The following is a 26,633-nucleotide window of genomic DNA, read 5'->3' on the forward strand; positions in this document are numbered from 1 at the left end:
TATTTTGCAATATTACTTTAGTGCCTTGTTGCAAACAGGATACATGTATTTTTATTCTGTACAGGCTTCCTTCTTTTCACACGGTCAATTAGGTTAGTAGTGTGGAGTTAAAAATTAAAATTTAACCAGGCAAGTCAATTAAGAACAAATTCTTATTTACAATGATGGCCTACAGGGGAAGTGTGTTAACTGCCTTGTTCAGGGGCAGAACAATAGATTTTTACCTTGTCAGCTAGGGGTTTCGATCCAGCAACCTTTCGGTTACTGGCCCAATGCTCTAGCCACTAGGCTACCTGTCACCCCTGAGTAACTACAATGTTGTTGATCACAGCCATTAAACTCTGTAACTGTTTTAAAGTCACCATTGGCCTCATGACGAAATCCCTGAGTGGTTTCCTTCCTCTCCGGCAACTGAGAGAAAGGACACAGATAGTCATATGTGTGGGGTACAGAGATGAGGTAGTCATTCAAAAATGGATGTTAAACACTATTATGCAACTAATTATGTGACTGAAGCAAATTTGCAATAACAAAGGGGTTGAATAATTATTGACTCAAGACATTTCAGCTTGATTTTTTAAAAATTAATTAGTAAATTATTATGTTTTGTAAAATCGAAAAACAATTCAATTTTGTCCTTTTGGGATATTGTGTGTAGGCCAGTGACAAAACATCTAAATGTAATCCATTTTAACTTCAGGCTATAGCACAGAGAAATGTGGAAAAAGTCAAGGGGTATGAATACTTTCTGAAGGCACTGTACATTACTACACACAGGTCTCACATTCTCTCTCAAGGCCTCACTCTGGGCATGCCCAGTGGCAGACCGTTAAACAATAAAGATTTATGGCTGGCCAAGTAGACAGGATAAGAGAGCGGTGAGCGCCTGAAGAAATGCCTTTAGTCAATTCAACACTCACCAGAGATGACTAAGCTGTTCGACATGATGAAGAGGTTTCTGAGAGTTGTCTGGAACTACCACAATCTCCTCATCATCATACTCACCCCTGTGCTGCTTCTGCCTCTTCCACTGGTCATCCAAGGAAAGGTGAGGGAGAGCATACCCTTCTCTCTCACACACACACACACATTTTACATTTACGTTTTAATCATTTAGCAGACGCTCTTATCCAGAGTGCCTTACAGTTAGTGCATTCATCTTAAAATAGCTAGGTGAGACAACAGATCACAATCGTATGAAGTACAATTTCTCTCAACAAAGTATTTATCAGCAAAGTCAGTGCTAGTAGGCAAAGACAAGGGGGGGGGGGGGGGGGGTCTGTGAGAGTTGTCTAAGATACTCTTCAAAGAGGTAGGATTTCAGACACAACACATACCCAGGACCGGACACTCAGGACAGGACTGACCATTGATACACCCACACAAAAAAAACTTTTAGGTACAAATGTTGTTACATACTGTAGTCACCACACATTATCATACTGTAACACTGACACATCCACAAACAAATGAATGAATACATGCAGTGGTACAGAACATGTGAAGTTCATCACAATTTATTGGCTTATCTTTGTTTGTACTTGTATATGCAATCCAGGTTTTAGCTGCCATGTATAAAATATAAAAATAAACATGGAAAACCAGGCATGCATCGAAAACCAACCCCACAAACATAATCATTTAATTTGAATGCATCTATTAAAAGTCTGTATTTTACAACGATTTGAACAAAAAAACAGATTGAGTTTTCAAGTCATGTCTCGTCAGAAACAACAGCCCAGAGAAATGCGATATCATTAATTTGAGACATTTAATGAGGTATTTAAAAAAAAAAATCTGGATTGTACAGTAGCAACCAAAAACACAGTCCAGGACATTTGTCTCAGGGGCACTGAATGGTATTGACAGATGTGCATTTCAAAATGAACAATTTCCAGGATATGGCTTGACCTGAACTGCTATATCCTCAGCCTCTCTCTCCCACTTATCACATGATATGTCAGGGCATTTCTTGATTCATATAGCCTAGCCTACAGTATATACACACTGAGTATAGCAAACATAGGTTTAGCTGGTCTTTCCATGACATAGACAGACCTGGTGAATCCAGCTGAAAGCTATCATCCCTTATTGATGTCACCTGTTAACTACAATCAGTGTAGATGAAGGGGAGGAGACAGGTTAAAGATTGAGATATGAATTGCGTATGTGTGCCATTCAGATGGTGAATGGGCAAGACAAAATATTTGTGCCTTTGAATTGGGTATGGTAGTTTGAGTGTGTCAAGAACTGCTACGCTGCTGGGTTTTTCACGCTCAACAGATTCCTGTGTCTATTAAGAATGGTCCACCACCCAAAGGACATCCAGGCCAACTTGACAACTGTGGGAAGCATTGGAGTCAACATGGGCCAGCATTCCTGTGGAACGCTTTCGACACCTTGTAGAGTCCATGCCCTGATGAATTGAGGCTGTTTCGAGGGCAAAATGTTACGGTGCGTGAATGAGGACCCAAAAGCGAATTAACTTAAACAGAGCTTCTTTAATTACCAAACATAGGTAGGCTCAGACGGACCGGCAGATTCCGACAGGACAAGACAAGGTTACAGCAAACATGACGACAGTCTGGTTCAGGCATGAAACACAACAAACAAGAATCCGACAAGGACAGGAACAAAAACAGAGAGAGATATAGGGGACTAATCAGAGGGAAAAGGGGAACAGGTGGGAGAAGGGGTGACGAGGTAGTCAAGAGGAGACAAGGAACAGCTGGGGGAAAGCGGGGGAGAAAAGGTAACCTAACAACGACCAGCAGAGGGAGACAGGGTGAAGGGAAAGGACAGAGACAAGACACAACATGACAGTACATGACAGTACCCCCCCACTCACCGAGCGCCTCCTGGCGCACTCGAGGAGGAAACCTGGCGGCAACGGAGGAAATCCTCGATCAGCGCACGGTCCAGCACGTCCCGAGAGGGAACCCAACTCCTCTCCTCAGGACCGTACCCCTCCCAATCTACGAGGTACTGGTGACCACGGCCCCGAGGACGCATGTCCAAAATTCTACGGACCCTGTAGATGGGTGCGCCCTCGACAAGGATGGGGGGGGGGGGGGGGGAAGACGAGCGGGGGCGCGAAGGACGGGCTTGATGCAGGAGACATGGAAGACCGGGTGGACGCGACGAAGGTATCGCGGAAGAAGAAGTCGAACTGCGACAGGATTAATGACCCGAGAAATACGGAACGGACCAATGAACCGCGGGGTCAACTTGCGAGAAGCCGTCTTAAGGGGAAGGTTCTGAGTGGAGAGCCAAACTCTCTGACCGCGACAATATCTAGGACTCTTAGTTCTACGCTTATTAGCAGCCCTCACAGTCTGCGTCCTATAACGGCAAAGTGCAGACCTGACCCTCTTCCAGGTGCGCTCGCAACGTTGGACAAAAGCCTGAGCGGAGGGGACGCTGGACTCGGCGAACTGAGATGAGAACAGTGGAGGCTGGTACCCGAGGCTACTCTGAAAAGGAGATAGCCCGGTCGCAGACGAAGGAAGCGAGTTGTGGGCGTATTCTGCCCAGGGGAGCTGTTCTGACCAAGACGCAGGGTTGCGAAAAGAAAGACTGCGTAAGATGCGACCAATAGTCTGATTGGCCCGTTCTGCTTGACCGTTAGACTGGGGGTGAAAGCCGGAAGAGAGACTGACAGAAGCCCCAATCAAACGGCAAAACTCCCTCCAAAATTGAGACGTGAATTGCGGACCTCTGTCCGAAACGACGTCTGACGGAAGGCCATGAATTCTGAAAACATTCTCGATGATGATTTGTGCCGTCTCTTTAGCAGAAGGAAGCTTAGCAAGGGGAATGAAATGAGCCGCCTTAGAGAACCTATCGACAACCGTAAGAATAACAGTCTTCCCCGCTGACGAAGGCAGTCCGGTGACAAAATCTAAGGCGATGTGAGACCACGGTCGAGAGGGAATAGGAAGCGGCCTGAGACGGCCGGCAGGAGGAGAGTTACCGGACTTAGTCTGCGCGCAGACCGAACAAGCAGCCACGAAACGACGCGTGTCATGCTCCCGGGTGGGCCACCAAAAACGCTGGCGAATGGAAGCAAGCGTACCCCGAACGCCAGGGTGGCCGGCTAACTTGGCAGAGTGAGCCCACTGAAGAACGGCCAGACGAGTAGGAACGGGAACGAAAAGAAGGTTCCTAGGACAAGCGCGCGGCGACGGAGTGTGAGTGAGCGCTTGTTTTACCTGCCTCTCAATTCCCCAGACAGTCAACCCGACAACACGCCCCTCAGGGAGAATCCCCTCGGGGTCAGTGGAGGCTACTGAAGAACTGAAGAGACGAGACAAAGCATCAGGCTTGGTGTTCTTAGAGCCCGGACGATAAGAAATCACGAACTCGAAACGAGCGAAAAACAGCGCCCAACGCGCCTGACGCGCATTAAGTCGTTTGGCAGAACGGATGTACTCAAGGTTCCTATGGTCAGTCCAAACGACAAAAGGAACGGTCGCCCCCTCCAACCACTGTCGCCATTCGCCTAGGGCTAACCGGATGGCGAGCAGTTCGCGGTTACCCACATCATAGTTACGTTCCGACGGCGACAGGCGATGAGAAAAATACGCGCATGGGTGGACCTTGTCGTCAGAGAGGGAGCGCTGAGAAAGAATGGCTCCCACGCCCACCTCTGACGCGTCAACCTCGACAACGAACTGTCTAGAGACGTCAGGTGTAACAAGGATAGGAGCGGATGTAAAACGATTCTTGAGGAGATCAAAAGCTCCCTGGGCGGAAACGGACCACTTAAAGCACGTCTTGACAGAAGTAAGGGCTGTGAGAGGAGCTGCCACCTGACCGAAATTACGGATGAAACGACGATAGAAGTTCGCGAAGCCGAGAAAGCGCTGCAGCTCGACGCGTGACTTAGGGACGGGCCAATCAATGACAGCTTGGACCTTAGCGGGATCCATCTTAATGCCTTCAGCGGAAATAACAGAACCGAGAAATGTGACGGAGGAGGCATGAAAAGTGCACTTCTCAGCCTTCACAAAAAGACAATTCTCTAAAAGGCGCTGGAGGACACGTCGAACGTGCTGAACATGAATCTGGAGTGACGGTGAAAAAATCAGGATATCGTCAAGGTAAACGAAAACAAAGATGTTCAGCATGTCTCTCAGGACATCATTGACTAATGCCTGAAAGACAGCTGGAGCGTTAGCGAGGCCGAAAGGAAGGACCCGGTATTCAAAGTGCCCTAACGGAGTGTTAAACGCCGTCTTCCACTCGTCCCCCTCCCTGATGCGCACGAGATGGTAAGCGTTACGAAGGTCCAACTTAGTGAAAAACCTGGCTCCCTGCAGGATCTCGAAGGCTGAAGACATAAGAGGAAGCGGATAACGATTCTTCACTGTTATGTCATTCAGCCCTCGATAATCTATGCAGGGGCGCAGAGACCCGTCCTTCTTCTTGACAAAAAAAAACCCCGCTCCGGCGGGAGAGGAGGAGGGGACTATGGTACCGGCGTCAAGAGCTACAGACAAATAATCTTCGAGAGCCTTACGTTCGGGAGCCGACAGAGAGTATAGTCTACCCCGGGGGGGGGTGGTTCCCGGAAGGAGATCAATACTACAATCATACGACCGGTGTGGAGGAAGAGAGGTGGCCCTGGACCGACTGAACACCGTGCGCAGATCGTGATATTCCTCCGGCACCCCTGTCAAATCACCAGGCTCCTCCTGTGAAGAAGAGACAGAGGAAACAGGAGGGATAGCAGACATTAAACATTTCACATGACAAGAGACGTTCCAGGAGAGGATAGAATTACTAGACCAATTAATGGAAGGATTATGACAAACTAGCCAGGGATGGCCCAAAACAACAGGTGTAAAAGGTGAACGAAAAATTAAAAAAGAAATGGTTTCACTATGATTACCAGAAACAGTGAGGGTTAAAGGTAGCGTCTCACGCTGAATCCTGGGGAGAGGACTACCATCCAGGGCGAACAAGGCCGTGGGCTCCTTTAACTGTCTGAGAGGAATGTCATGTTCCCGAGCCCAGGTCTCGTCCATAAAACAGCCCTCCGCCCCAGAGTCTATTAAGGCACTGCAGGAAGCTGACGAACCGGTCCAGCGTAGATGGACCGACAAGGTAGTGCAGGATCTTGAAGGAGAGACAGGAGTAGTAGCGCTCACCAGTAGCCCTCCGCTTACTGACGAGCTCTGGCCTTTTACTGGACATGAAATGACAAAATGACCAGCGGAACCGCAATAGAGACAGAGGCGGTTGGTGATTCTCCGTTCCCTCTCCTTAGTCGAGATGCGGATACCTCCCAGCTGCATGGGCTCAGCACCCGAGCCGGCAGAGGAAGATGGTAGTGATGCGGAGAGGGGAGCGACGGAGAGCGCGAGCTCCTTTCCACGAGCTCGGTGACGAAGATCAACCCGTCGCTCAATGCGAATAGCGAGTTCAATCAAGGAATCCACGCTGGAAGGAACCTCCCGGGAGAGAATCTCATCCTTTACCTCTGCGCGGAGACCCTCCAGAAGACGAGCGAGCAAGGCCGGCTCGTTCCAGCCACTGGAGACAGCAAGAGTGCGAAACTCAATAGAGTAGTCTGTTATGGATCGATTGCCTTGACATAGGGAAGACAGGGCCCTGGAAGCCTCCTCCCCAAAAACAGATCGATCAAAAACCCGTATCATCTCCTCCTTAAAGTCCTGATACTGGTTAGTACACTCAGCCCTTGCCTCCCAGATTGCCGTGCCCCACTCACGAGCCCGTCCAATAAGGAGAGATATGACGTAGGCGACACGAGCAGTGCTCCTGGAGTAAGTGTTGGGCTGGAGAGAAAACACAATATCACACTGGGTGAGGAACGAGCGGCATTCAGTGGGCTCCCCAGAGTAACACGGCGGGTTATTGATTCTGGGCTCCGGAGATTCGAAAGCCCTGGAAGTGGCCGGTGGATCGAGGCGGAGATGGTGAACCTGTTCTGTGAGGTTGGAGACTTGGGTGGCCAGGGTCTCAACGGCATGTCGAGCAGCAGACACTTCCTGCTCGTGTCTGCCTAGCATCGCTCCCTGGATCCCGACGGCTGAGTGGAGAGGATCTGAAGTCGCTGGGTCCATTCTTGGTCGGATTCTTCTGTTACGGTGCGTGAATGAGGACCCAAAAGCGAATTAACTTAAACAGAGCTTCTTTAATTACCAAACATAGGTAGGCTCAGACGGACCGGCAGATTCCGACAGGACAAGACAAGGTTACAGCAAACATGACGACAGTCTGGTTCAGGCATGAAACACAACAAACAAGAATCCGACAAGGACAGGAACAAAAACAGAGAGAGATATAGGGGACTAATCAGAGGGAAAAGGGGAACAGGTGGGAGAAGGGGTGACGAGGTAGTCAAGAGGAGACAAGGAACAGCTGGGGGAAAGCGGGGGAGAAAAGGTAACCTAACAACGACCAGCAGAGGGAGACAGGGTGAAGGGAAAGGACAGAGACAAGACACAACATGACAGTACATGACACAAAAGGGGGTGCAACTAATATTAAGTTTCCTAATGTTTTGTACAGTCAGTGATGAAGATGAAGCCTAGGCTACTCACAGGTGATGGCCAATGTGCTCATGCCAATAGCCTATCTCAATATAAGCTATTTTGTAAAACATTGCTGTTCACTCAGAAGAGCAAAAAAAATGTTGAGGATGTTTTGGAGGGGCTTCTACAAAGATATTAGTCTTCTCTTTTCATCAGTAGGCATTTGCTTTCCAAATAGTATGCCTACGTTTTTCTTGGAATTGTATTTCTCAGGATTGTATTTTGAAATTTGCGAAAGGCAAATTGACAGCCGCAACCAACCATATCAATATAATCCATAGATGGCAGTTCCTATTCAAGTCAGCACTGGCAGCCATTGCTATGAGTTTAACAGTCAAAGTGCTTGGGATAGAGGTTCCAAAATCCTTCTATGGATTATATGTCTATGGCCACAATTTGTTCTTATTTGGCATGCTCGCTGCCCAAATTGCGGCCTTCACGATTAAGTGCATGTAATACAACTTCATCTACAGCACATTTTTTGAAGCTATTGATTCTCTGTGACTAAATTATGCTCCCTGGTGTAGTATTTTGAATTACGTCTGTTCAGACATGAGTAATATAATTTTGGGAATTTAAATTAATAATAATGTCGGTATAATAAACCTTTAAAATATGTCTAATTCTTTCTATTTATCAGGGGCTGCTGCAGCAAACCTACTTTACTATTATTTATTTTTTAACCTCCTTTCCTCCCCAATTATCCAATTCCTATCTGGTCTCATCCCTGCAATTCCCCAACGGGCTCGTGAGAGGCGAAGGTCGAGTCATGTGTCCTCAGAAATATGACCAGCCAAACCACGCTCCTTAACACACGCCAGGAAGTCAACCGCACTAATGTGTCGGAGGAAACACTGTTCAACTGACGACCAAAGTCAGCCTGTAGGCGCCCGGCCCACCACAAGGAGTCGCTAGAGCGCAATGAGCCAAGTAAAGCCCCCCACTGGCCAAACCCTCCCGTAAACTGGACCACACTGGGCCAATTATGCGCCGACCTATGCGACCCCCATTCACAGCCTGGAAATGAACCAGTGGTCTGTAGTGACGCCTCAAGCACTGCAATGCAGTGCCTTAGACCCATGTGCCACTTGGGAGGCCAGCACACCTACTTTTTGAAGCTATGAATTCTACTCATTTTGCCATGACTTAATAGGACATCTGAGTGACAAAATCAAAATGGGGGCCTCCTGGAGGTCAGGGCTCCTGGGCATGTGCCCTGCATGCCCGGTCAGTAATTCATCCATGATTACAAATTTAGATAGTTGACTAGACTAATTTACCAATCTATTTTTTACATTTTTTATCAACAATAACTAAAACAATACTTGTCAACGACCCATATCATTCCTGACAAAATGTATGGCTTGTATCCCAATCGACAAGGACGCAGCCTTTTGAGGCAACATTTCTAGGCAGGACATCAAAATTGACATGTCCCAATCCCAAGGTACACTCAAATAGTGCAGTGTAGTTAGCTTTGCATTAAAGATTCTGACTTTTCACGTTAATACCTCTTAAACGTAACGTGCAAGAATGATATACATACTCTGAATCGGCTGATGATAGCGAGCAAGTTACACCCCTTGTTTTTGCAATTAGGTGTCATATTTTCTTTTTGGAGTCAAAATGTAGCTAAAATGTTGCTCTCCTCTTCTGAGGGTTAAGGGACCATCTTAAAACTGCAACACTTCTCAACCACATGACATATCGCTCTCAAATCGATTTGACATTGTTTTGAGACCGCTTTTTTTCGAATCCACAGCAAGTAGTTTAGCTTTTTTTTTACTTTATCAATTAATTTATATTTCACTTTACAGATAAATACTTCCTTAAAATGTCAATAGCTTGCACCCCAAAGGATTTAAAATAATACAACCAACTGTTACTAGTTCAGGGACATCGCCTGTCCAATCAACGGTAATTACTTTAGAATTTTTTTACTTTGGCTATTTCTATTAATTTAATTTCATTATATGTCAAAAATACTTGCTTAAATCTTCAATAACTTCGACCCCCTAAGGACTTTCATGAATATAACCAACTTATTAGTTCAGGGACCTTGTCTGTGCAATCTTCAGCAAATACTTTAGTATTTTTTCATACCACCTTTAATTATTAGTTATCAACGAATACAAAACCATGTTATCCTGAAAATGCAGGTGTAATAGTTATATTATGCCAGCAGCATACCACCCTGCATACCACTGCTGGCTTGCTTCTGAAGCTAAGCAGGGTTGGTCCCGGTCAGTTCCTGGATGGGAGACCAGATGCTGCTGGAAGTGGTGTTGGAGGGCCCTTAGGAGGGACTCCTTTCTCTGGTCTAAAACAAAATGTCCCAATGCCCCATGGCAGTGATTGGGGACACTGCCATGTGTAGGGTGCTGTCTTTCGGGTGGGATGTGAAATGGGTGTCCTGACTCTCTGAGGTCATTAAAGAGCCCATGGCACTTATCGTAAGAGTAGGGGTGCTAACCCCGGTGTCCTGGCTAAATTCCCAATCTGGCCCAAATTCCCAATTGGCTCATTCATCCCCCTCCTCTCCCCTGTAACTATTTCCCCAGGTCGTTGCTGCAAATGAGAACGTGTTCTCAGTCAACTTACCTGGATAAATAAATATTAATTAATCACAATGTAAGCCTACTCATAGAAAAAACATTGGCACCTCTAATGCAAGATTAGCTTCACAGTGAAACACCACTATTCTGGCTATTAATCATTCTTAAAAAGTCAGTAAAATTGCTTATTTAGCCATCTCAAAAAACATATCCTGTATCATGCATGCAAGTCTGTCCACAACGATGGAGCAGCAGACCAAGCAATATGCTTCGAGGAGGACCCTATACCGTAGAATAATTATTCTGGTCGGTGTCAACTTAATTCATGAACAGGTCCTGAGATCGATTCTGTTATTTGTTATTCGTGTCAGATATTTCCATTTTGGGATAGTTGTTCACTAAATTGCTAGCGCTAGTTGCTCAAGCTGCTACAGTGGCCACAATGTAAACAAACGTCTCGTGATCAGTGGAACGCAAATGTCTTCTCACGTGATGCTGCCTTCGAATCCCCATCCCAAATTGCAGTTGCCAACTGGAGTGCTACCTAGTAAGGTAGTTGCCTTTGGAAGCAGGTAGGCAGCTGAATTTGGATTGGGACACACACAGCCTATGATGATGACGAGATGCCCTTGGAAAAAATTATAACTATTACAAATTACTCTTCATTTCAGTTGACGAAAATGGGAAAAGACAATAATTCCACGTGAGACTAATGGACGTTTGACTTGACATGAAGCTCATTTTCATATTTTTTCCCAATCTGAAGCATGTTGTTTCTTTCCTTTTGGCCTCTTCTAGGTGTCAGAATGTGCGTTCGTACTGTGTGTCATGGCAGTGTACTGGCTGACAGAAGCCCTGCCACTGGCAGCCACATCTCTGTTCCCAGCCTTGCTCTTCCCTTTCTTTGGCATCATGAAGTCCTCTCAGGTGAACATTGCACAATTTTATTGCATTCAATTGTGTGTGTGTGCGTGCAACTATTTTAAAATATAATAAAATCTGCAAAAATGTTGATGAATGTATTTTCCAGGAAGCCGACGTTATGTAACCTGGCTGCTCTCCATCTCACTTTCATGTTTGATAGAACATATGACAAAACTCCTCTGGTTTGATTAATTCATCCATAAATCTATAAATGCAGGAGCATTTATTACATTATTATCATATCACAGTCAGCTCACGTTATGTAGGAAACTCGAAAAATGTCTTCCACTTGGGAGGTACCAGAATCAACCAATAGGAAGCTCTACGCAAATAACTTACATTCATTTTAATTTGGAGCACCTGAGTTTCAGACATGACGTGAATGTAGCATTAGTCTGTAATAATCTGTTTATGATCTATTTTTTTATTAACAATCTCAGTGCCGGGCACTGTATGGTTTTATTGGCTTGGCAAAATGACACAGAAGGCATAATGTTCTTTCCATCCTTACTAGACAAATTAAAAAAGTCAGTATTATTTTTGAAATGTCCTCTTAACATGTTGATAGGTGTCAAAATGGACTGCTTATCATGAAATGTCAAATCTGACCAGCATATTGATTGACATGTCTAAGATCTTCCACTGCTCTTTTTTCCTGCTGTTCTCCCTCCTGCCCTCTCTCATGTCCAGGTGGCTGGGGTGTACTTCAAAGACTTCCACCTGCTGTTGATCGGAGTCATCTGTCTGGCAACGTCTATAGAGAAGTGGGGTCTCCACCGGAGGATAGCACTTAGTCTGGTCACTCTGGTCGGTGTCAATCCTGGATGGTGAGAACTTTCTCTCTGCCGGCCACTCTCTCATCATCTGTTCCAGACCTCAGTTGCAGATGTGTGGCTACATTGACAGGCGATGCGCACAGAACGCATAAGGAGGGAGAGATCGGTTTGTTGTTTTTAAAGTCTCTGAAAAAGTGTTCTATTGAAAAAGTTATTAGCTACCTATTGAATTTGGATCCAGCAACATGGTTAGCCTCAGTTGCGGGGACTGCTACTATCCATCCAGGGATCCTGCCAACCAAAAGTCTGAAGAGCTGCTTGGGGTAGCAGATAGCTTAGCTGCTAACTAGCTATCAAGCCAGGAAGGTTTCCAGGAAGGTTGAACCCAGCCCGCGATGCGATTAGTTCTTTTGGCAGGGACCACGATTTGTCCCGGGTTGTGGCTGTCTAAATCCCTACTGTTTGTTGCTGTTTCCATCTGACCTGCAACCTGACCTGTTTGGAACTGCATGGAGTGCTAGCATTAGCCTACACTGCTACCATGACATCCAAAACCAAAGCCAGTGGGAGTAATGGAGAAGACAGTGTTTCTCTATCACAGGTGAAGGATCTTTAAAAAAAAAAATTAAAAAGGGTTCAACAAGCAGTTGTTATAACAACATGAAAATACCTTCAAGAGCTTTGTCCAAATACTAATGGATTTAACTAACAAAATAATATACGATCTGACCAGAGAGGTCCAGGATCTTAAGAACAGTTTGCAGAGGTGGATGTCCTGAAAGAGACTTACAGTTTGTTGTTATATTGCAAGTCACGCAAGATGACATCAGCACAGTCAGTGAATCATTATTAACATCTCTGCGCACTGAACCCGTTAGTGGGATGAAATTCGACAACATACGGTGATCGCTACATAAATAGTCATATTAAACATTCATGAAAATACAAGTGTCTCACATGTTTCGAAAGCCTAGAATCTTGCTAATCCAACTGCGTTGTCAGATTTAAAAAAGGATTTACTGCGAAGGAATACGATGCGATTATCTGAGGATAGAACCCCATAAAAAAACAACTTGTTACAGGCGTAACAAAATCACAAACTGCAATAAAATAAATTGTTTACCTTTGACGATCTTCCTCTGTTTGCAATCCCAATGCTCATTGTTACACAATGAATGGTCTTTTGTTTGATAAAATCCATTTTTATAGCCTAACACGAAACATTTTGTGAACCGCTTGTGTCGTGAATTCCGTCTCATTCCATTTTCGACGACACATTCGATGTAAATACACACACTAAACGTGACTTTTCCAGTCATGTTTGGTTTCATTGCAATCAACTGGTTTGTTTGTAACACAACGGACGATTCATTTTGTTTGTAACACAACCAAACCTGATGGGTCATTTTGCGGGATGTATTGACTGAAAGAAACCGATTTGAAGACAACAACTAATGACATCATTGTGCACCAATGATATGACCGCTGTTTCGTTGATTGACTGTATTTTAACCAAATTACCACTGATCGTCTTGAAATCTAGCTGGGTAGATTGCCAATGAGCTGAGGTAAACGGCAATATGTAATGTTTATGTGTTGGAAGAGCAACCCATGTAGTAAACTCCGGCGTAAAGAGGTTAATTCGTCATTGAAGATTCATACCGGAAGGAGCAACGCATGTTACGCACAGCGTTGTTTTGTCAGCTGTTTATATATCAATCAGTATGGCGACTAAGTCAGGGAAAGCTAAATCTAAAGCTAAAGTCTAGATATACAGATGTACACACAATTTTAGAATAAATTGATCGGGAAAGTGAGACAGAGATTGTTGGAAGACGATTCATTTAGCAATTCCCAAATGGAGGAATATTTTTTGAACGGAGAGGACATCGTTTTGGACTGGTAAGTTTTTCTCATGCCAATGCCGTTGTTTGAAATTAATAATATAAAATATCATTTGTGAAATGAAATAGCCTATTTGAGGCTGTTGAGGGGAGGGCCCACAACAATGGCCAAAGTGAAATGGAGACAGTAGATCTAGCTGGTCTGTCATAATATAAAATAGACAATAGATCTAGCTGGTCTGTCATAATATAAATGAGGCAGTAGATCAAGCAGGTCTATAATAATATATTCAACCTTATGTGCCCTGTACTCTATATATATCTGTTTATTATACCTGTTGATACAGGGCTCAAAGTGAAACTATTCTAACTGAACATTTTCTTTCACAGTGGCACTGACTCCAAATGGGAGCCCCCAGTGCCAAGGTGCCCATCCCCCACTGAAGCTGGTTCATCCAGCTCCTGCCACAAGTGGTGTTCATCTGCCCAAATGTATTTCTGCAGGCATGGATGTGCCTCAGGGCCAAAAGGGCACAGCATGGAGACGTCGCTGTGTTCTTTACAAAATGAAGTCCCCCATCACCTACACCACATGCTTGGTGACCCTCTGCTTTACAGCAGAAAGAGACTGCTATGGCACCTGGCATCAGCAGCACAATATTGTGTAGAGGACTGAGGGTCTTCCAAATATTTAAAGTGTTTTTTTGTAAATGTATATTTTTTTTTTCTGTTTTTTTCTCCATGTTTTTTTTTTGGGGGGGGTGTGTTAGAATACCATTTTGGTATTTTGTATATAGTTATTCCATTCAAAATGTATAACTTCACCAATTTGGCCACTTGGGTACATTTGGGCTACTTGTTTGGGATACCTGGGTGACTTCTTGATAAATGTCATGTAGCACACTTATTTTGGAAGTTATCATTCTTAAACTTTTCACAAGTACTGTTGCCCTCTTATATATTTCACTGAAATTGTCCCCATCATCCTATCTGAATGTTTGTTTTGTCTTGTTCATTTTAAGGATGATGATATAAAAATGAAAAAATATAAGGTGATTTCATTGTATTATCTAAACCAGATCCATTGTGTTATATTCTCCTACATTCAATTCACATTTACACAAACTTCAGAGTGTTTTCTTTCAAATGAAACCAAGAATATGCATATCCTTGGTCCTGGGCCTGAGCTACAGGCAGTTAGATTTGGGTATGCCTTCAGGCGGAAATTGAAAAAAGTAGGGGGGTAGCTGTAAGAGGTTTATAACAATGACTGCGAAAACAGACTAGTGGGACAATCAAGGAAGAATAACATTTTTGTGGATGGCATACCAGAGCCTTCACATGAGAACTAGGCCGAGTAAGGAGAAAGTAATAAAAATGGTCACTGAAAAGCTGCAGGGTATGAGGGTATGTTTGGCAGCATGAGTGAAGGATGCTTTGTTGCAAAATAGGAAGCAGATTCTAGATTTAATTTTGGATTGGAGATGCTTAATGTGAGTCTGGAAGGAGAGTTTACAGTCTAACCAGACACCTAGGTGTTTGTAGTTATCCACATATTCTAAGTCAGAGCCGTCCAGAGTAGCGATGCTGGACGGGCGGGCGGGCAGCGATTGGTTGAAGAGCATGCATTTAGTTTTACTTGCATTTAATAGCAGTTGGAGGCCATGTAAGGAGTGTTGAATGGCATTGAAGCTCGACTGGAAGTTAGTTAACACAGTGTCCAAAGAAGGGCCAGAAGTATACAGAATGGTGTCGTCTGCATAGAGGTGGATCAGAGAATCACCAGCAGCAAGAGCGACATCATTGATGTATACAGAGAAGAGAGTCGAACCGAGAATTGAACCCTGTGGCACCCCCATAGAGACTGCCAGGGGTCCGGACAACAGGCCCTCCGGTTTGATACACTGAACTCTGTCAGAGAAGTAGTTGGTGAACCAGGTGAGGCAGTCATTTGAGAAACCAAGGTAGTTGAGTCTGCCAATAATAATGTGGTGATTGACAGACTCGAAAGCCTTGGCCAGGTCGATGACGGCTGCACAGTATTGTCTTTTATCAATGGCAGGTATGATATTGTTAAGGACCTGGAGCGTGGCTAAGGCCCACCAGTTCGGAAACCAGATTTCGTAGCGGAGAAGGTACGGTGGGATTTGAAATGGTCGGTGATCGGCTTCTTAACTTGGCTTTCGAAGACTTTAGAAAGGCAGGGTAGGATAGATATACAGTGGGGCAAAAAAAGTATTTAGTCAGCCACCAATTATGCAAGTTCTCCCACTTAAAAAGATGAGAGAGGCGTGTAATTTTCATCATAGGTAATCTTCAACTATGACAGACAAAATGAGAAAATAAATCCTGAAAATCACATTGTAGGATTTTTAATGAATTTATTTGCAAATGATGGTGGAAATTAAGTATTTGGTCAATAACAAAAGTTTATCTCAATACTTTGTTATATAACCTTTGTTGGCAATGACAGAGGTCAAACGTTTTCTGTAAGTCTTCACAAGGTTTTCACACACTATTGCTGGTATTTTGGCCCATTCCTCCATGCAGATCTCCTCTAGAGCAGTGATGTTTTGGGGCTGTTGCTGGGCAACACGGACTTTCAACTCCCTCCAAAGATTTTCTATGGGGTTGAGATCTGGAGACTGGCTAGGCCACTCCAGGACCTTGAAATGCTTCTTACGAAGCCACTCCTTCGTTGCCCGGGCGGTGTGTTTGGGATCATTGTCATACTGAAAGACCCAGCCACATTTCATCTTCAATGCCCTTGCTGATGGAAGGAGGTTTTCACTCAAAATCTCACAATACATGGCCCCATTCATTATTTCCTTTACACGGATCAGTCGTCCTGGTCCCTTTGCAGAAAAACAGCCCCAAAGCATGATGTTTCCAACCCCATGCTTCACAGTAGGTATGGTGTTCTTTGGATGCAACTCAGCATTCTTTGTCCTCCAAACACGACGAGTTGAGTTTTCACCAAAAAGTTATATTTTGGTTTCATCTGACCATATGACATTCTCCCAATCTTCTTCTGGATCATCCAAATGCTCTCTAGCAAACTTCAGACGGGCCTGGACATGTACTGGCTTAAGCACGGGGACACGTCTGGCATTGCAGGATTTGAGTCCCTGGTGGCGTAGTGTGTTACTGATGGTAGGCTTTGTTACTTTGGTCCCAGCTCTCTGCAGGTCATTCACTAGGTCCCCCCGTGTGGTTCTGGGATTTTTGCTCACCGTTCTTGTGATCATTTTGACCCCACGGGGTGAGATCTTGCGTGGAGCCCCAGATCGAGGGAGATTGTCAGTGGTCTTGTATGTCTTCCATTTCCTAATAATTGCTCCCACAGTTGATTTCTTCAAACCAAGCTGCTTACCTATTGCAGATTCAGTCTTCCCAGCCTGGTGCAGGTCTACAATTTTGTTTCTGGTGTCCTTTGACAGCTCTTTGGTCTTGGCCATAGTGGAGTGTGACTGTTTGAGGTTGTGGACAGGTGTCTTTTATACTGATAACAAATTCAAACAGGTGCCATTAATACAGGTAACGAGTGGAGGACAGAGGAGCCTCTTAAAGAAGAAGTTACAGGTCTGTGAGACAGAAATCTTGCTTGTTTTGTAGGTGACCAAATACTTATTTTCCACCATAATTTGCAAATAAATTCATTAAAAATCCTACAATGTGATTTTCTGGATTTTTGTTTTCTTATTTTGTCTGTCATAGTTGAAGTGTACCTATGATGAAAATTACAGGCCTCTCTCATCTTTTTAAGTGGGAGAACTTGCACAATTGGTGGCTGACTAAATACTTTTTTGGCCCCACTCTACATACTGTATTCTAGTCAAGGCTCATCCTATATAAACTACTGCTGTACACATCTTTTCTATTGATTTACTATCAATACACACCCTCATATACATTTATATTCCAGACTCTGCCATTGCTCGTCGTAATATTTCTAAATACCTTTATTTTTATTGGATTTTTTTATGTGTGGGGGTAGGTAGTTGCCTGTATTGTTAGGTATTACTGTACTGACGGTGATAGGAGCATAAGCATTCCACTAGACCCGTGATAGCATCTGTAAAATGTGTACGTGACCAATACAATTTTATTTGAATTTGATAATGTCTAAACTGTCAGTCAAAACATATTGATTCAATGGTTGTAAAGATGCGGGGAGGTCCGTCTGTGATAAAGAGATGCTTTGCATTTAAACCACACTCTACAAAGCAATTACTGCAGGCTCTAGTTTTATCTTATCTTAAGTATCGCCCAGTCATATGGTCAGGTGCTGCAAAGGACCTAGAAAAACTGCAGCTGGCCCAGAACAGAGAATCCCGTCTTGCTCTTCACTGTAATCAAAGGGCTAATATCAATACTATGCAGGCCAGACTCTCTTGGCCAAATGTAGAATAAAGACTGACTGCATCACTTGTTCATTTATAAGAAAATTGCAAATTGTTTGCATAGTCGGCTTACACACATCTCTTACACACATTTTACCCACCAGACATGCCACCAAGGGTCTTTTCACAGTCCCCAAATACAGAACAAATTCAAAGAAAGGTACAGTATTTTATAGAGCCATGATTGTATGAAAGTCTTCCATCTCAGATTGCTCAACAGCCAACCTGGTTTAAAAAAAACAGATAAAGCAACACCTCACGGCACAACGCCCCGATTTGATCTAGATATTTTGTGTGAATGTAGGCTATGTGTGACATTTTAAATTTACATAGTTCTGCACTTGAGCTTTTCTTGTCTGTTAATGTTCTGCATTATGTCATATTTCACGTTGTGTTTGGACCCCAGAAAGAGTAGCTGCTGCTTTCGCAACAGCTAATTGCGATCCTAATAAAATACCAAAAGTGTCACCATCTTGGAGGACCATGTGTTTTAAAAGGTATTAACACTAACACAGCAGAAGAGCTATATCTCAAGGTCTAATAGAATGCTCTGAATCACCAATTAGGAGAAGAAAAAAAATCAGAATTGGGCGGCCTGTGTAAGGGTAATTTGGCGAACCACCCATTTTCATTGGTTAGCGCCCCTGTGGATGTCTCTTTGCAGGCTGATGTTGGGCTTCATGAACAGCTGTGCCTTCCTATCCATGTGGGTCCAAAACACATCCGCCGTTGCCATGGTGATGCCCATCGTTGAGGCGATCATTCAGCAAATCTTGAATGCAGAGGGAGAAGGTGAGCAGCGGCAGGCAGCAATGACGGGCACCAGCAACCTTGGCCTAGAACTGGAAGGTGAGAAAGCACAATAATGATCCATACATTGTTTACCCACAGAACTTAGTTATTGGTAGGAATTTAAGATTTGGAAGATTCAGAACACCACATTATTCCTACAGACACTGAGGGACCGTGTGAGAAAAATGAAGAGCCAATAAGGTATTTTGGAGTTCCTCTGCATATATTTAACATTCTTAAAAGGATCCCCCAAATTACTTCAAAATGTCTTTACCTTTAAAGCAGTCAATGGAGAAGGAGAGACAACAATCCAAGATGTGGATTTGTTTACACTGTCAACAACGTAAACATTTTCATTAGCATTGTATCAATTGTCCTCATACCTGGTCTTGCTTTAATTTCACGCAAGTCATTATTTATTTATTTTTAATCTCTGGTAGAACAAATAAGGAACCAGATGAAATGGAGTACACTATTCCAGAGGAAGCACCCTCTCAGACCAATGTAAGTTGTACAGGTACAGTGGCTTGAGAAAGTATTCACCCCCCCTTGGCATTTTTCCTATTTTGTTGCCTAACAACCTGGAATTAAAATTAATTTTCGGTGGGTTTATATAATTTGATTTACACAACATGCCTACCACTTTGAATATGCAAAATAGTTTTTATTGCGAAACAAACAAGAAAGACAAAAAACTGAAAACTTGAGCGTGCATAACTATTCACCCCCCCCCAAAGTCAATACTTTGTAGAGCCACCTTCTGCAGCAATTACAGCTGCAATTCTCTTGCGGTATGTCTCTATATGCTTGGCACATCTAGCCACTGGAGTTTTTGCCCATTCTTCAAGGCAAAACTGCTCCAGCTCCTTCAAGTTGGATGGGTTCCACTGGTGTACAGCAATCTTTAAGTCATACCACAGATTCTCAATTGGATTGAGGTCTGGGCTTTGACTAGGCCATTCCAAGACATTTAAATGTTTCCTCTTAAACCACTCGAGTGTTGCTTTAGCAGTATGCTTAGGGTCATTGTCCTGCTGGAAGGTGAACCTCTTTCAGAGATTTGAGACTGGGACAGACTGAAACAGGTTTCCTTCAAGAATTTCCCTGTATTTAGCATCATCTATCATTCCTTCAATTCTGACATCCCCACAGCATAATGCTGCCACCACCATGCTTCACTGTGGGGGTGGGGTTTTCAGGGTGATGAGAGGTGTTGGGTTTGATGGCCAAAAAGCTACATTTTAGTCTCATCTGACCAGAGTACCATCTTCCATATGTTTGGGGAGTCTTCCACATGCCTTTTGGCAAACACCAAACGTGTTCGCTTATTTTTTTCTTTAAGCAATGGCTTTTTTATGGCCACTCTTCCGTAAAGCCCAGTTCTGTGGAGTGTACGGCTTAAAGTGGTCCTATGGACAGATACTCCAATCTCCGCTGTGGAGCTTTGCAGCTCCTTCAGGGTTATTTTTGGTCTTGTTGTTGCCCCTCTGATTAATGCCGTTCTTGCCTGGTCGGTGAGTTTTGGTGGCCGGTCCTCTCTTGGCAGGTTTGTTGTGGTGCCATTTTCTTTCCATTTTTTATTTTAAAAAATGTATTTATTTTTTATTTGGTGTTCTGTGGGATGTTCAAAGTTTCAGATGTTTTTTCATAACCAACCCCTGATCTGTACTTCTCCACAACTTTGTCCCTGACCTGTTTGGAGAGCTCCTTGGTCTTCATGGTGCCGCTTGCTTGGTGGTGCCCCTTGCTTAGTGGTGTTGCAGACTCTGGGGCCTTTCAGAACAGGTGTGTGTGTATATATATATATATATATATATATATATATATATATATATATATATATATACACACTGAGATCATGTGACAGATCATGTGACACATTTTGCACACAGGTGGACTTTATTAAAATGATGTGACTTCTGAATGTAATTGGTTTCACCAGATCGTATTTAGGGGCTTCATAGCAAAGGAGGTGAATACATATGCACACACCACTTTTCCATTTTTTTCAATTCCCCCCCCCCCCCCCCCTCCATTTCACTTCACCAATTTGGACTATTTGGTGTATGTCCATTACATGAAATCAAAATAAAACTTCATTTAAATTACAGGCTGTAATGCAACAAACTAGGAAAAACGCCAAGGGGGATGAATACTTTTGCAAGGCACTGTAACTGCCAAAATAAAGGCATTGGGCCACCATGAGCCACCAGAACAGCTTCAATGTGCCTTGGCATAGAATCTACGAGTGTCTGGAACTCTATTGGATGGATGCAACACCATTCTTCTATAAGAAATTCCAGAATTTGTTGATGGTGATGGAAAATTCTGTCTCAGGCGTCACTCCAGATTCTACCATAAGTGTTCAATTGGGTTGAGATCTTGTGACTGACACCCACTCACTCTCTTTAAACCCCTTATGCTCTTTTGAGACCTCCCTTTCAAAAGTCACAGATCTCTTCTTCTAGCCATGGTAGCCAAGAATAATGGGGAACTGGGCATTTTTATACATGACCCTAAGCATGATGGGGTGTTAGTTATATATTTTATTTTAAGCAACAGCTTTCAACATACTTTGTATTCATCATTTACTTAAGTGTTTCCTTTATTTTGGAAGTTACCTGTAGATAGCTCACAAATCAAAAGCTTATAACACTGCCATATCACAATGGGCTTCTAACATGGTCAAGACAGTTCATGACACACTACCATCTCTTTTTCTTCTTAAAGGTGATTGGGCAAAAGATAGAGGGCCGCTACCGGAGTAAGAGAGAACACATGATGTGCAAGGGGCTGTGCCTAAGCATTACATACTCTTCCTCTATAGGAGGGATTGCCACCCTTCCTGGGACCTCCCCCAACCTCATCTTTTCAGAGTACATCCATCAGTGAGTTCTCCATCAGCTATATCTAGTGGTGGTCAGACTTTATATACAGTGCATATCACAGGAGGCAGCTAAAGCTCATAATGTCAGGAACGGAGCAAATGGAATGGCATCAAACACCTGGAAACGATGTGTTTGATGTATGGATACCATTCCACTTTTCTATAGTCATTACCACAAGACCGTTCTTCACAATTAAGGTGCCACCTACCTCCTGCGACATATCCCTATACTGTATGCAATAGAAATCTTTAGAATGCATCGTAACAGAGGAATACAAGTGGCTTGGTCAATGATACATAGAGTATGATAGAAAGGGCTGCACTCTGTATGGCGCAATACTACTGTATACTTGAACATGCTAAAATGTTTTTTCTATTCTACTGAGCTGTTTACTTCATGTTCATATTATATTATATCTCATTGTTGTTGCATTGTCGAGAAGGAACCTGCAAGTAAGCATTTTGTTGGACGGTGTATACCATGTATCCCGTACAGACTACTAATAAAACTTGAAACATCTCCATTCAACCCTATTCATTGACAGGTTTTACCCAGAATGCACCTCTGTAAACTTTGGAAACTGGATCGTCTTGTGTCTGCCAATCAGCATCATTGCTTTGCTGTTGTCATGGATATGGCTGCACTGGATGTTCATCGGCTCAGAGTGAGTAAACACCATTTCAAGGCGTTAATGAGCATTTCACCTTTTATTGACTCAATACTCCAGTTTCTCGCTTGTTTCATCAGATCACGATTGTCGTTAACTTAAATTGGCCTCATCCTTGACCCTAACTATCACCTTATCCGTTCAGTGTTCTTTCCTCACCGTTCCTCCCTCCCATCACTCACTCTTTTATGTCTTGACTTCTCACTCAAACACCCTTTTACACCAGGGCTCTCTGCCTGTCACTGTAAATGTAACCACCAGTACCACAGGGCAGACTGGCCTGCATGAGTCATTTATTAACTGAAAGGCTTACTCATGATACAACAAGCGAGTATGGGTTAATCATCCATACAATACGTGTCAAACTCAAGAGCCCATTTAATCCTGGGCTTGAGTAAAAAAAGGTTTTGATTCATAGTTTTTTTTTTTTTCATGTATTTAAAAAAACGACCTCAAATCACCATTGAAATGACTAAAAACCAAATTGAAACCGTGCAGAAATCATAATGGACGTAGATTTATAGTTTCTTCACTCTGTGTAGCTTGCCAACAGTCATCGAAGCAAAGGCTAGAAATGTCAGGAAACATCGGAAATTGGTAATCGTCATCTAAACAAAAGCTAGAAAATCAGGGAACATAGAAAATTCCAAAAAGTGATGCATAATGAACAATGTTTTGCAAATTTTGAGGAAAGATAATTAATTTTAAGTGCGGCCTTCTGGACCTAGCCTCGTACAAACCATCCTCATCTCGCGAGCTCACATTCTGTTTCGCTAGATCAGGATGAGGCTACTCCGGACCTTGGTCACAACCGAATGTGGCCCGTGGGAAAAATTAGTTTGACACCCCTGGTCTACAGAACTGGGGGAAGCCCCATTAACGCTTAGCTGATGGTCATGTTAATTGTTCTGTTTGAAGCAGTTGTTTTCCCTGAATGGCACAACTATTTTTGAATGCTTTGAAAAAATGAATTGCATTGCAGGTATGTCTTCCCTCAACAATGTCATGTGTTCAATAAACCCATGCAGCTTCAGGGTGCTGTTCCGTCCTAGTGGAGAGCGCTCTGAGAGAGAGACTGCAACAGCCAGAGTCATAGAGGAGGACTACAACACGCTGGGTCCTACGAGGTGACCCTTAAAGCTTTTCCACCTTGTTTCCTCCCTTTTTTTAGTTTGAATATCTGTGCTGATTAGAAAGTTGATGCAAACTTTTGTTTGAGAGTGTCTGTGTATTGCAAGACATCCGATCCGAACGGCCTGTTTCAGTCCCCAGGAGGTTGTGACCGCGTTCATCTTCATCCTGATGGTGGTGCTGTGGGTCTTCAGAGACCCTGGATTTATGCCAGGGTGGGCCTCAATCTTCCTCCCTGAGTGAGTTCAATACTTTCTTCTAAAATAACTTTTTACAGAGCAGCGTCACTCCCCAGCAACACATGCACTTCAAAAGGTTTTGTGATATGTGACTAAAAGGCACATGTCCTCATTCTCTTCATGTAGATATGCGGGCTACATCAGTGACGCCACCGTGGCCCTACTGCTGGGGCTCGTGTTCTTCATCATACCAGCACACAAGCCTTCTGCAGATAAACACGGTATCAAATATGGTACGGTACCCCTAATAGCATTACACCTGGGCATATTCACAGAGACGGTAGCCCATAAGAAAGATACATGATAACAGTGAAGCGTTTCACCCACTATTTTCTTCTCGTCGTCGTATAAATGATTGCACAGTTTGTGTTTTTGTGGCAGCGTAACAGGCTTCATGAGGGTTCAACTTTCGGTTTCTCTGTTTCTAGAGGCCATGATCTCATGGAAAGAGTTCCAGGCCTGTATGCCATGGGAAGTCGCCCTACTTGTTGGTGGGGGCTTTGCACTTGCTGAGGGCACCCAGGTACCATCTTGTCTAAAACCTTCACACTCCAGCCATATCATAATCAATGTGTCAATGAAATTAGTCACCCCTGTGTTAAAAGTATTCCATGCTAAGGCTATTTATTTAACCCTTATTTACCAGGTAAGTTGACTGAGAACACATTCTCATTTACAACAACGACCTGGGGAATAGTTACAGTGGAGAGGAGAGGAGATGAATAAGCCAATTGTAAGCTGGTGTTGATTAGGTGACCGTGATGGTATGAGGGCCAGAATGGGAATTTAGCCAGGACACCGGGGTTAACACTCCTACTCTTACGATAAGTGCCATGGGATCTTTAGTGACCACAGAGAGTCAGGACACCCGTTTAACGTCCCATCCGAAAGACGGCATCCTACACAGGGCAATGTCCCTAATCACTGCCCTGGAGCATTGGGATATTATATATATATATATAAAAATAATAATAAAAAAAAAAAAATATATATATATATATATATATATATTATTTTTTTTGACAGGAAGCCCAATTCTGATATTTTTTTTATACCTAATTGGTCTTTTGACCAATCAGATCAGCTCTGAAAAAGATCTGATGTGAAAAGATCTGATGTGATTGGTTAAAAGACCAATTATTATTAAAAAAATATAAGAATCGGGCTGCCTGTCTAAACGCAGCCATATAGACCATGCCCTTCTTATACAGCCAAAAGTTTGTAGCTATCGCACTGATGTCTGACGCTATGGTCACATTTTCTTGTGTAATTTGTATGAATATAGAATGATGTAATGTATATTAGGAAGGATAGACACCCACATGTTCCTAAAAAGGAAATTTCCCATGATGCTTGCTAATAATAAAACATGTCTACAGCATTCCTACAGTCTGTCTGTCTTTCTGTAGGTGTCTGGTCTGTCCTCCTGGGTGGCAAACCTGCTATCTCCTCTGGGGAGCCTCCCCATCATAGCAACAGTCACCATTGCCTGTGTCCTTGTCACCTCAGTCACAGAGCTGGCCAGCAATGCAGCCACCATCACCATCTTCCTCCCTATCCTTGCCCCTCTGGTGCGTTCATAGATCTTTCCCTCTGAGTTATGAATTATTTGTTTGCAATAATGATTTTTTTTCCCTATTTATCCCACTGTAAATTGTCTGCTAAATGACAAAATGTTATACAATATAATTTCTCAGTGGCTAACAAACGTTAATGGAATGAATATGGCAGTAGGGGGATCATTAGCTACAATATGAACATGATACAGAATAACTACATCTGCTACTTTAATAGACATACAGACATGAAGCGGTCATAAAAAAATAGAAACGTACTCTTCTTTTGACGTGTATCTGAATGCCTCTTCTTTCCCATTCTCCATGAATGGTAGGCCGAAGCTATCCATCTGAACCCACTCTACATATTGATACCCACAACCCTCTGCACATCCTTCGCCTTTCTGCTTCCTTCATCCAACCCTTCAAATGCCATTGTGTTTGCCTACGGCCACCTCACCACCACGGACATGGTGAGTGCACATCGCCTCAAAGTAAATGCACTACACATAGGCCAGTTTCAAAATACCCATGTTGAATTCATCCAGAAGGGCTAGTTCTGGTTTAGCTGACCCGGTATACAAAAATAACCTTCATTAGTACACAGGTCAAAGCCTGTTGATGTACCACTAGGTCTGGTTCCCAAGCTAATGAATGCTAACAATGGATTTTTGCTTGTCTAATGCTGCTTGAGTATTGTCATTTCAGGTGAAGGCGGGGATTGGTGTGAATGTAATCAGTGTCCTTGCAGTATTATTGGCTGTGACAACATGGGGGATTCCACTGTTTGACCTGGATACCTACCCTGATTGGGCACCTACTCCATCCACGTCAAACGTCACTGGATGGTGAAATCAGTCAGGAAAACACTAAATACGGGGCCATAGAGTGTTTGTCTAATGCTGGGTTCATGCACTCTTCAGAAGTTGGACACTGTACTATCTGACTAGAAAAGTAAAAGGTACAACCATATTACCACAATGTTCCTCAATTGAATTTCCAACATGGAAGCTGATAAGTAATGTAGTTTTGAGTTCAGGAGCTTTCTAGGAGAAATCACTACATCTCCAATAACTGATGATATAACAGCATCACTGTCAGGAAAATACTTAAATGGTCAATAGCAGAATGTATCCTTCAGTTGCACTTCTAACCCTCACCTCAAGCTTAGAACCCAGGAGGACTGGTGGGGCTATGTTAGGAACCATTCTAATAGGGAGTTAGGGCTAAAAGGTGAGGATTCGCCATGTGCCAAAGTGTTTAATTTATTGGACACTGATCATTTAACACAATGGCAGG

At 43.4% G+C, this 26,633-nt stretch overlaps 1 protein-coding gene across 1 annotated transcript; it reads left to right on the top strand.

The window, feature by feature from the left end:
* The first annotated feature begins 943 nt into the window (after window positions 1–943).
* LOC139406454 (solute carrier family 13 member 1) lies at window positions 944–26,206 on the top strand. Its single transcript, XM_071149058.1, has 15 exons — window positions 944–1,048; window positions 10,913–11,041; window positions 11,729–11,865; window positions 18,726–18,910; window positions 19,015–19,054; window positions 19,294–19,357; window positions 21,599–21,741; window positions 22,286–22,405; window positions 23,437–23,535; window positions 23,674–23,778; window positions 23,905–24,011; window positions 24,207–24,301; window positions 25,188–25,349; window positions 25,670–25,807; window positions 26,043–26,206. Exons 1-15 carry the CDS (start codon window positions 944–946, stop codon window positions 26,184–26,186), a joined length of 1,773 nt encoding a protein of 590 aa, XP_071005159.1. The 3' UTR covers window positions 26,187–26,206.
* Window positions 26,207–26,633: the final 427 nt, after the last annotated feature.

This window comes from Oncorhynchus clarkii, chromosome 4, assembly GCF_045791955.1.
Source record: "Oncorhynchus clarkii lewisi isolate Uvic-CL-2024 chromosome 4, UVic_Ocla_1.0, whole genome shotgun sequence".
In the NCBI taxonomy this organism is placed as follows: domain Eukaryota; kingdom Metazoa; phylum Chordata; class Actinopteri; order Salmoniformes; family Salmonidae; genus Oncorhynchus; species Oncorhynchus clarkii.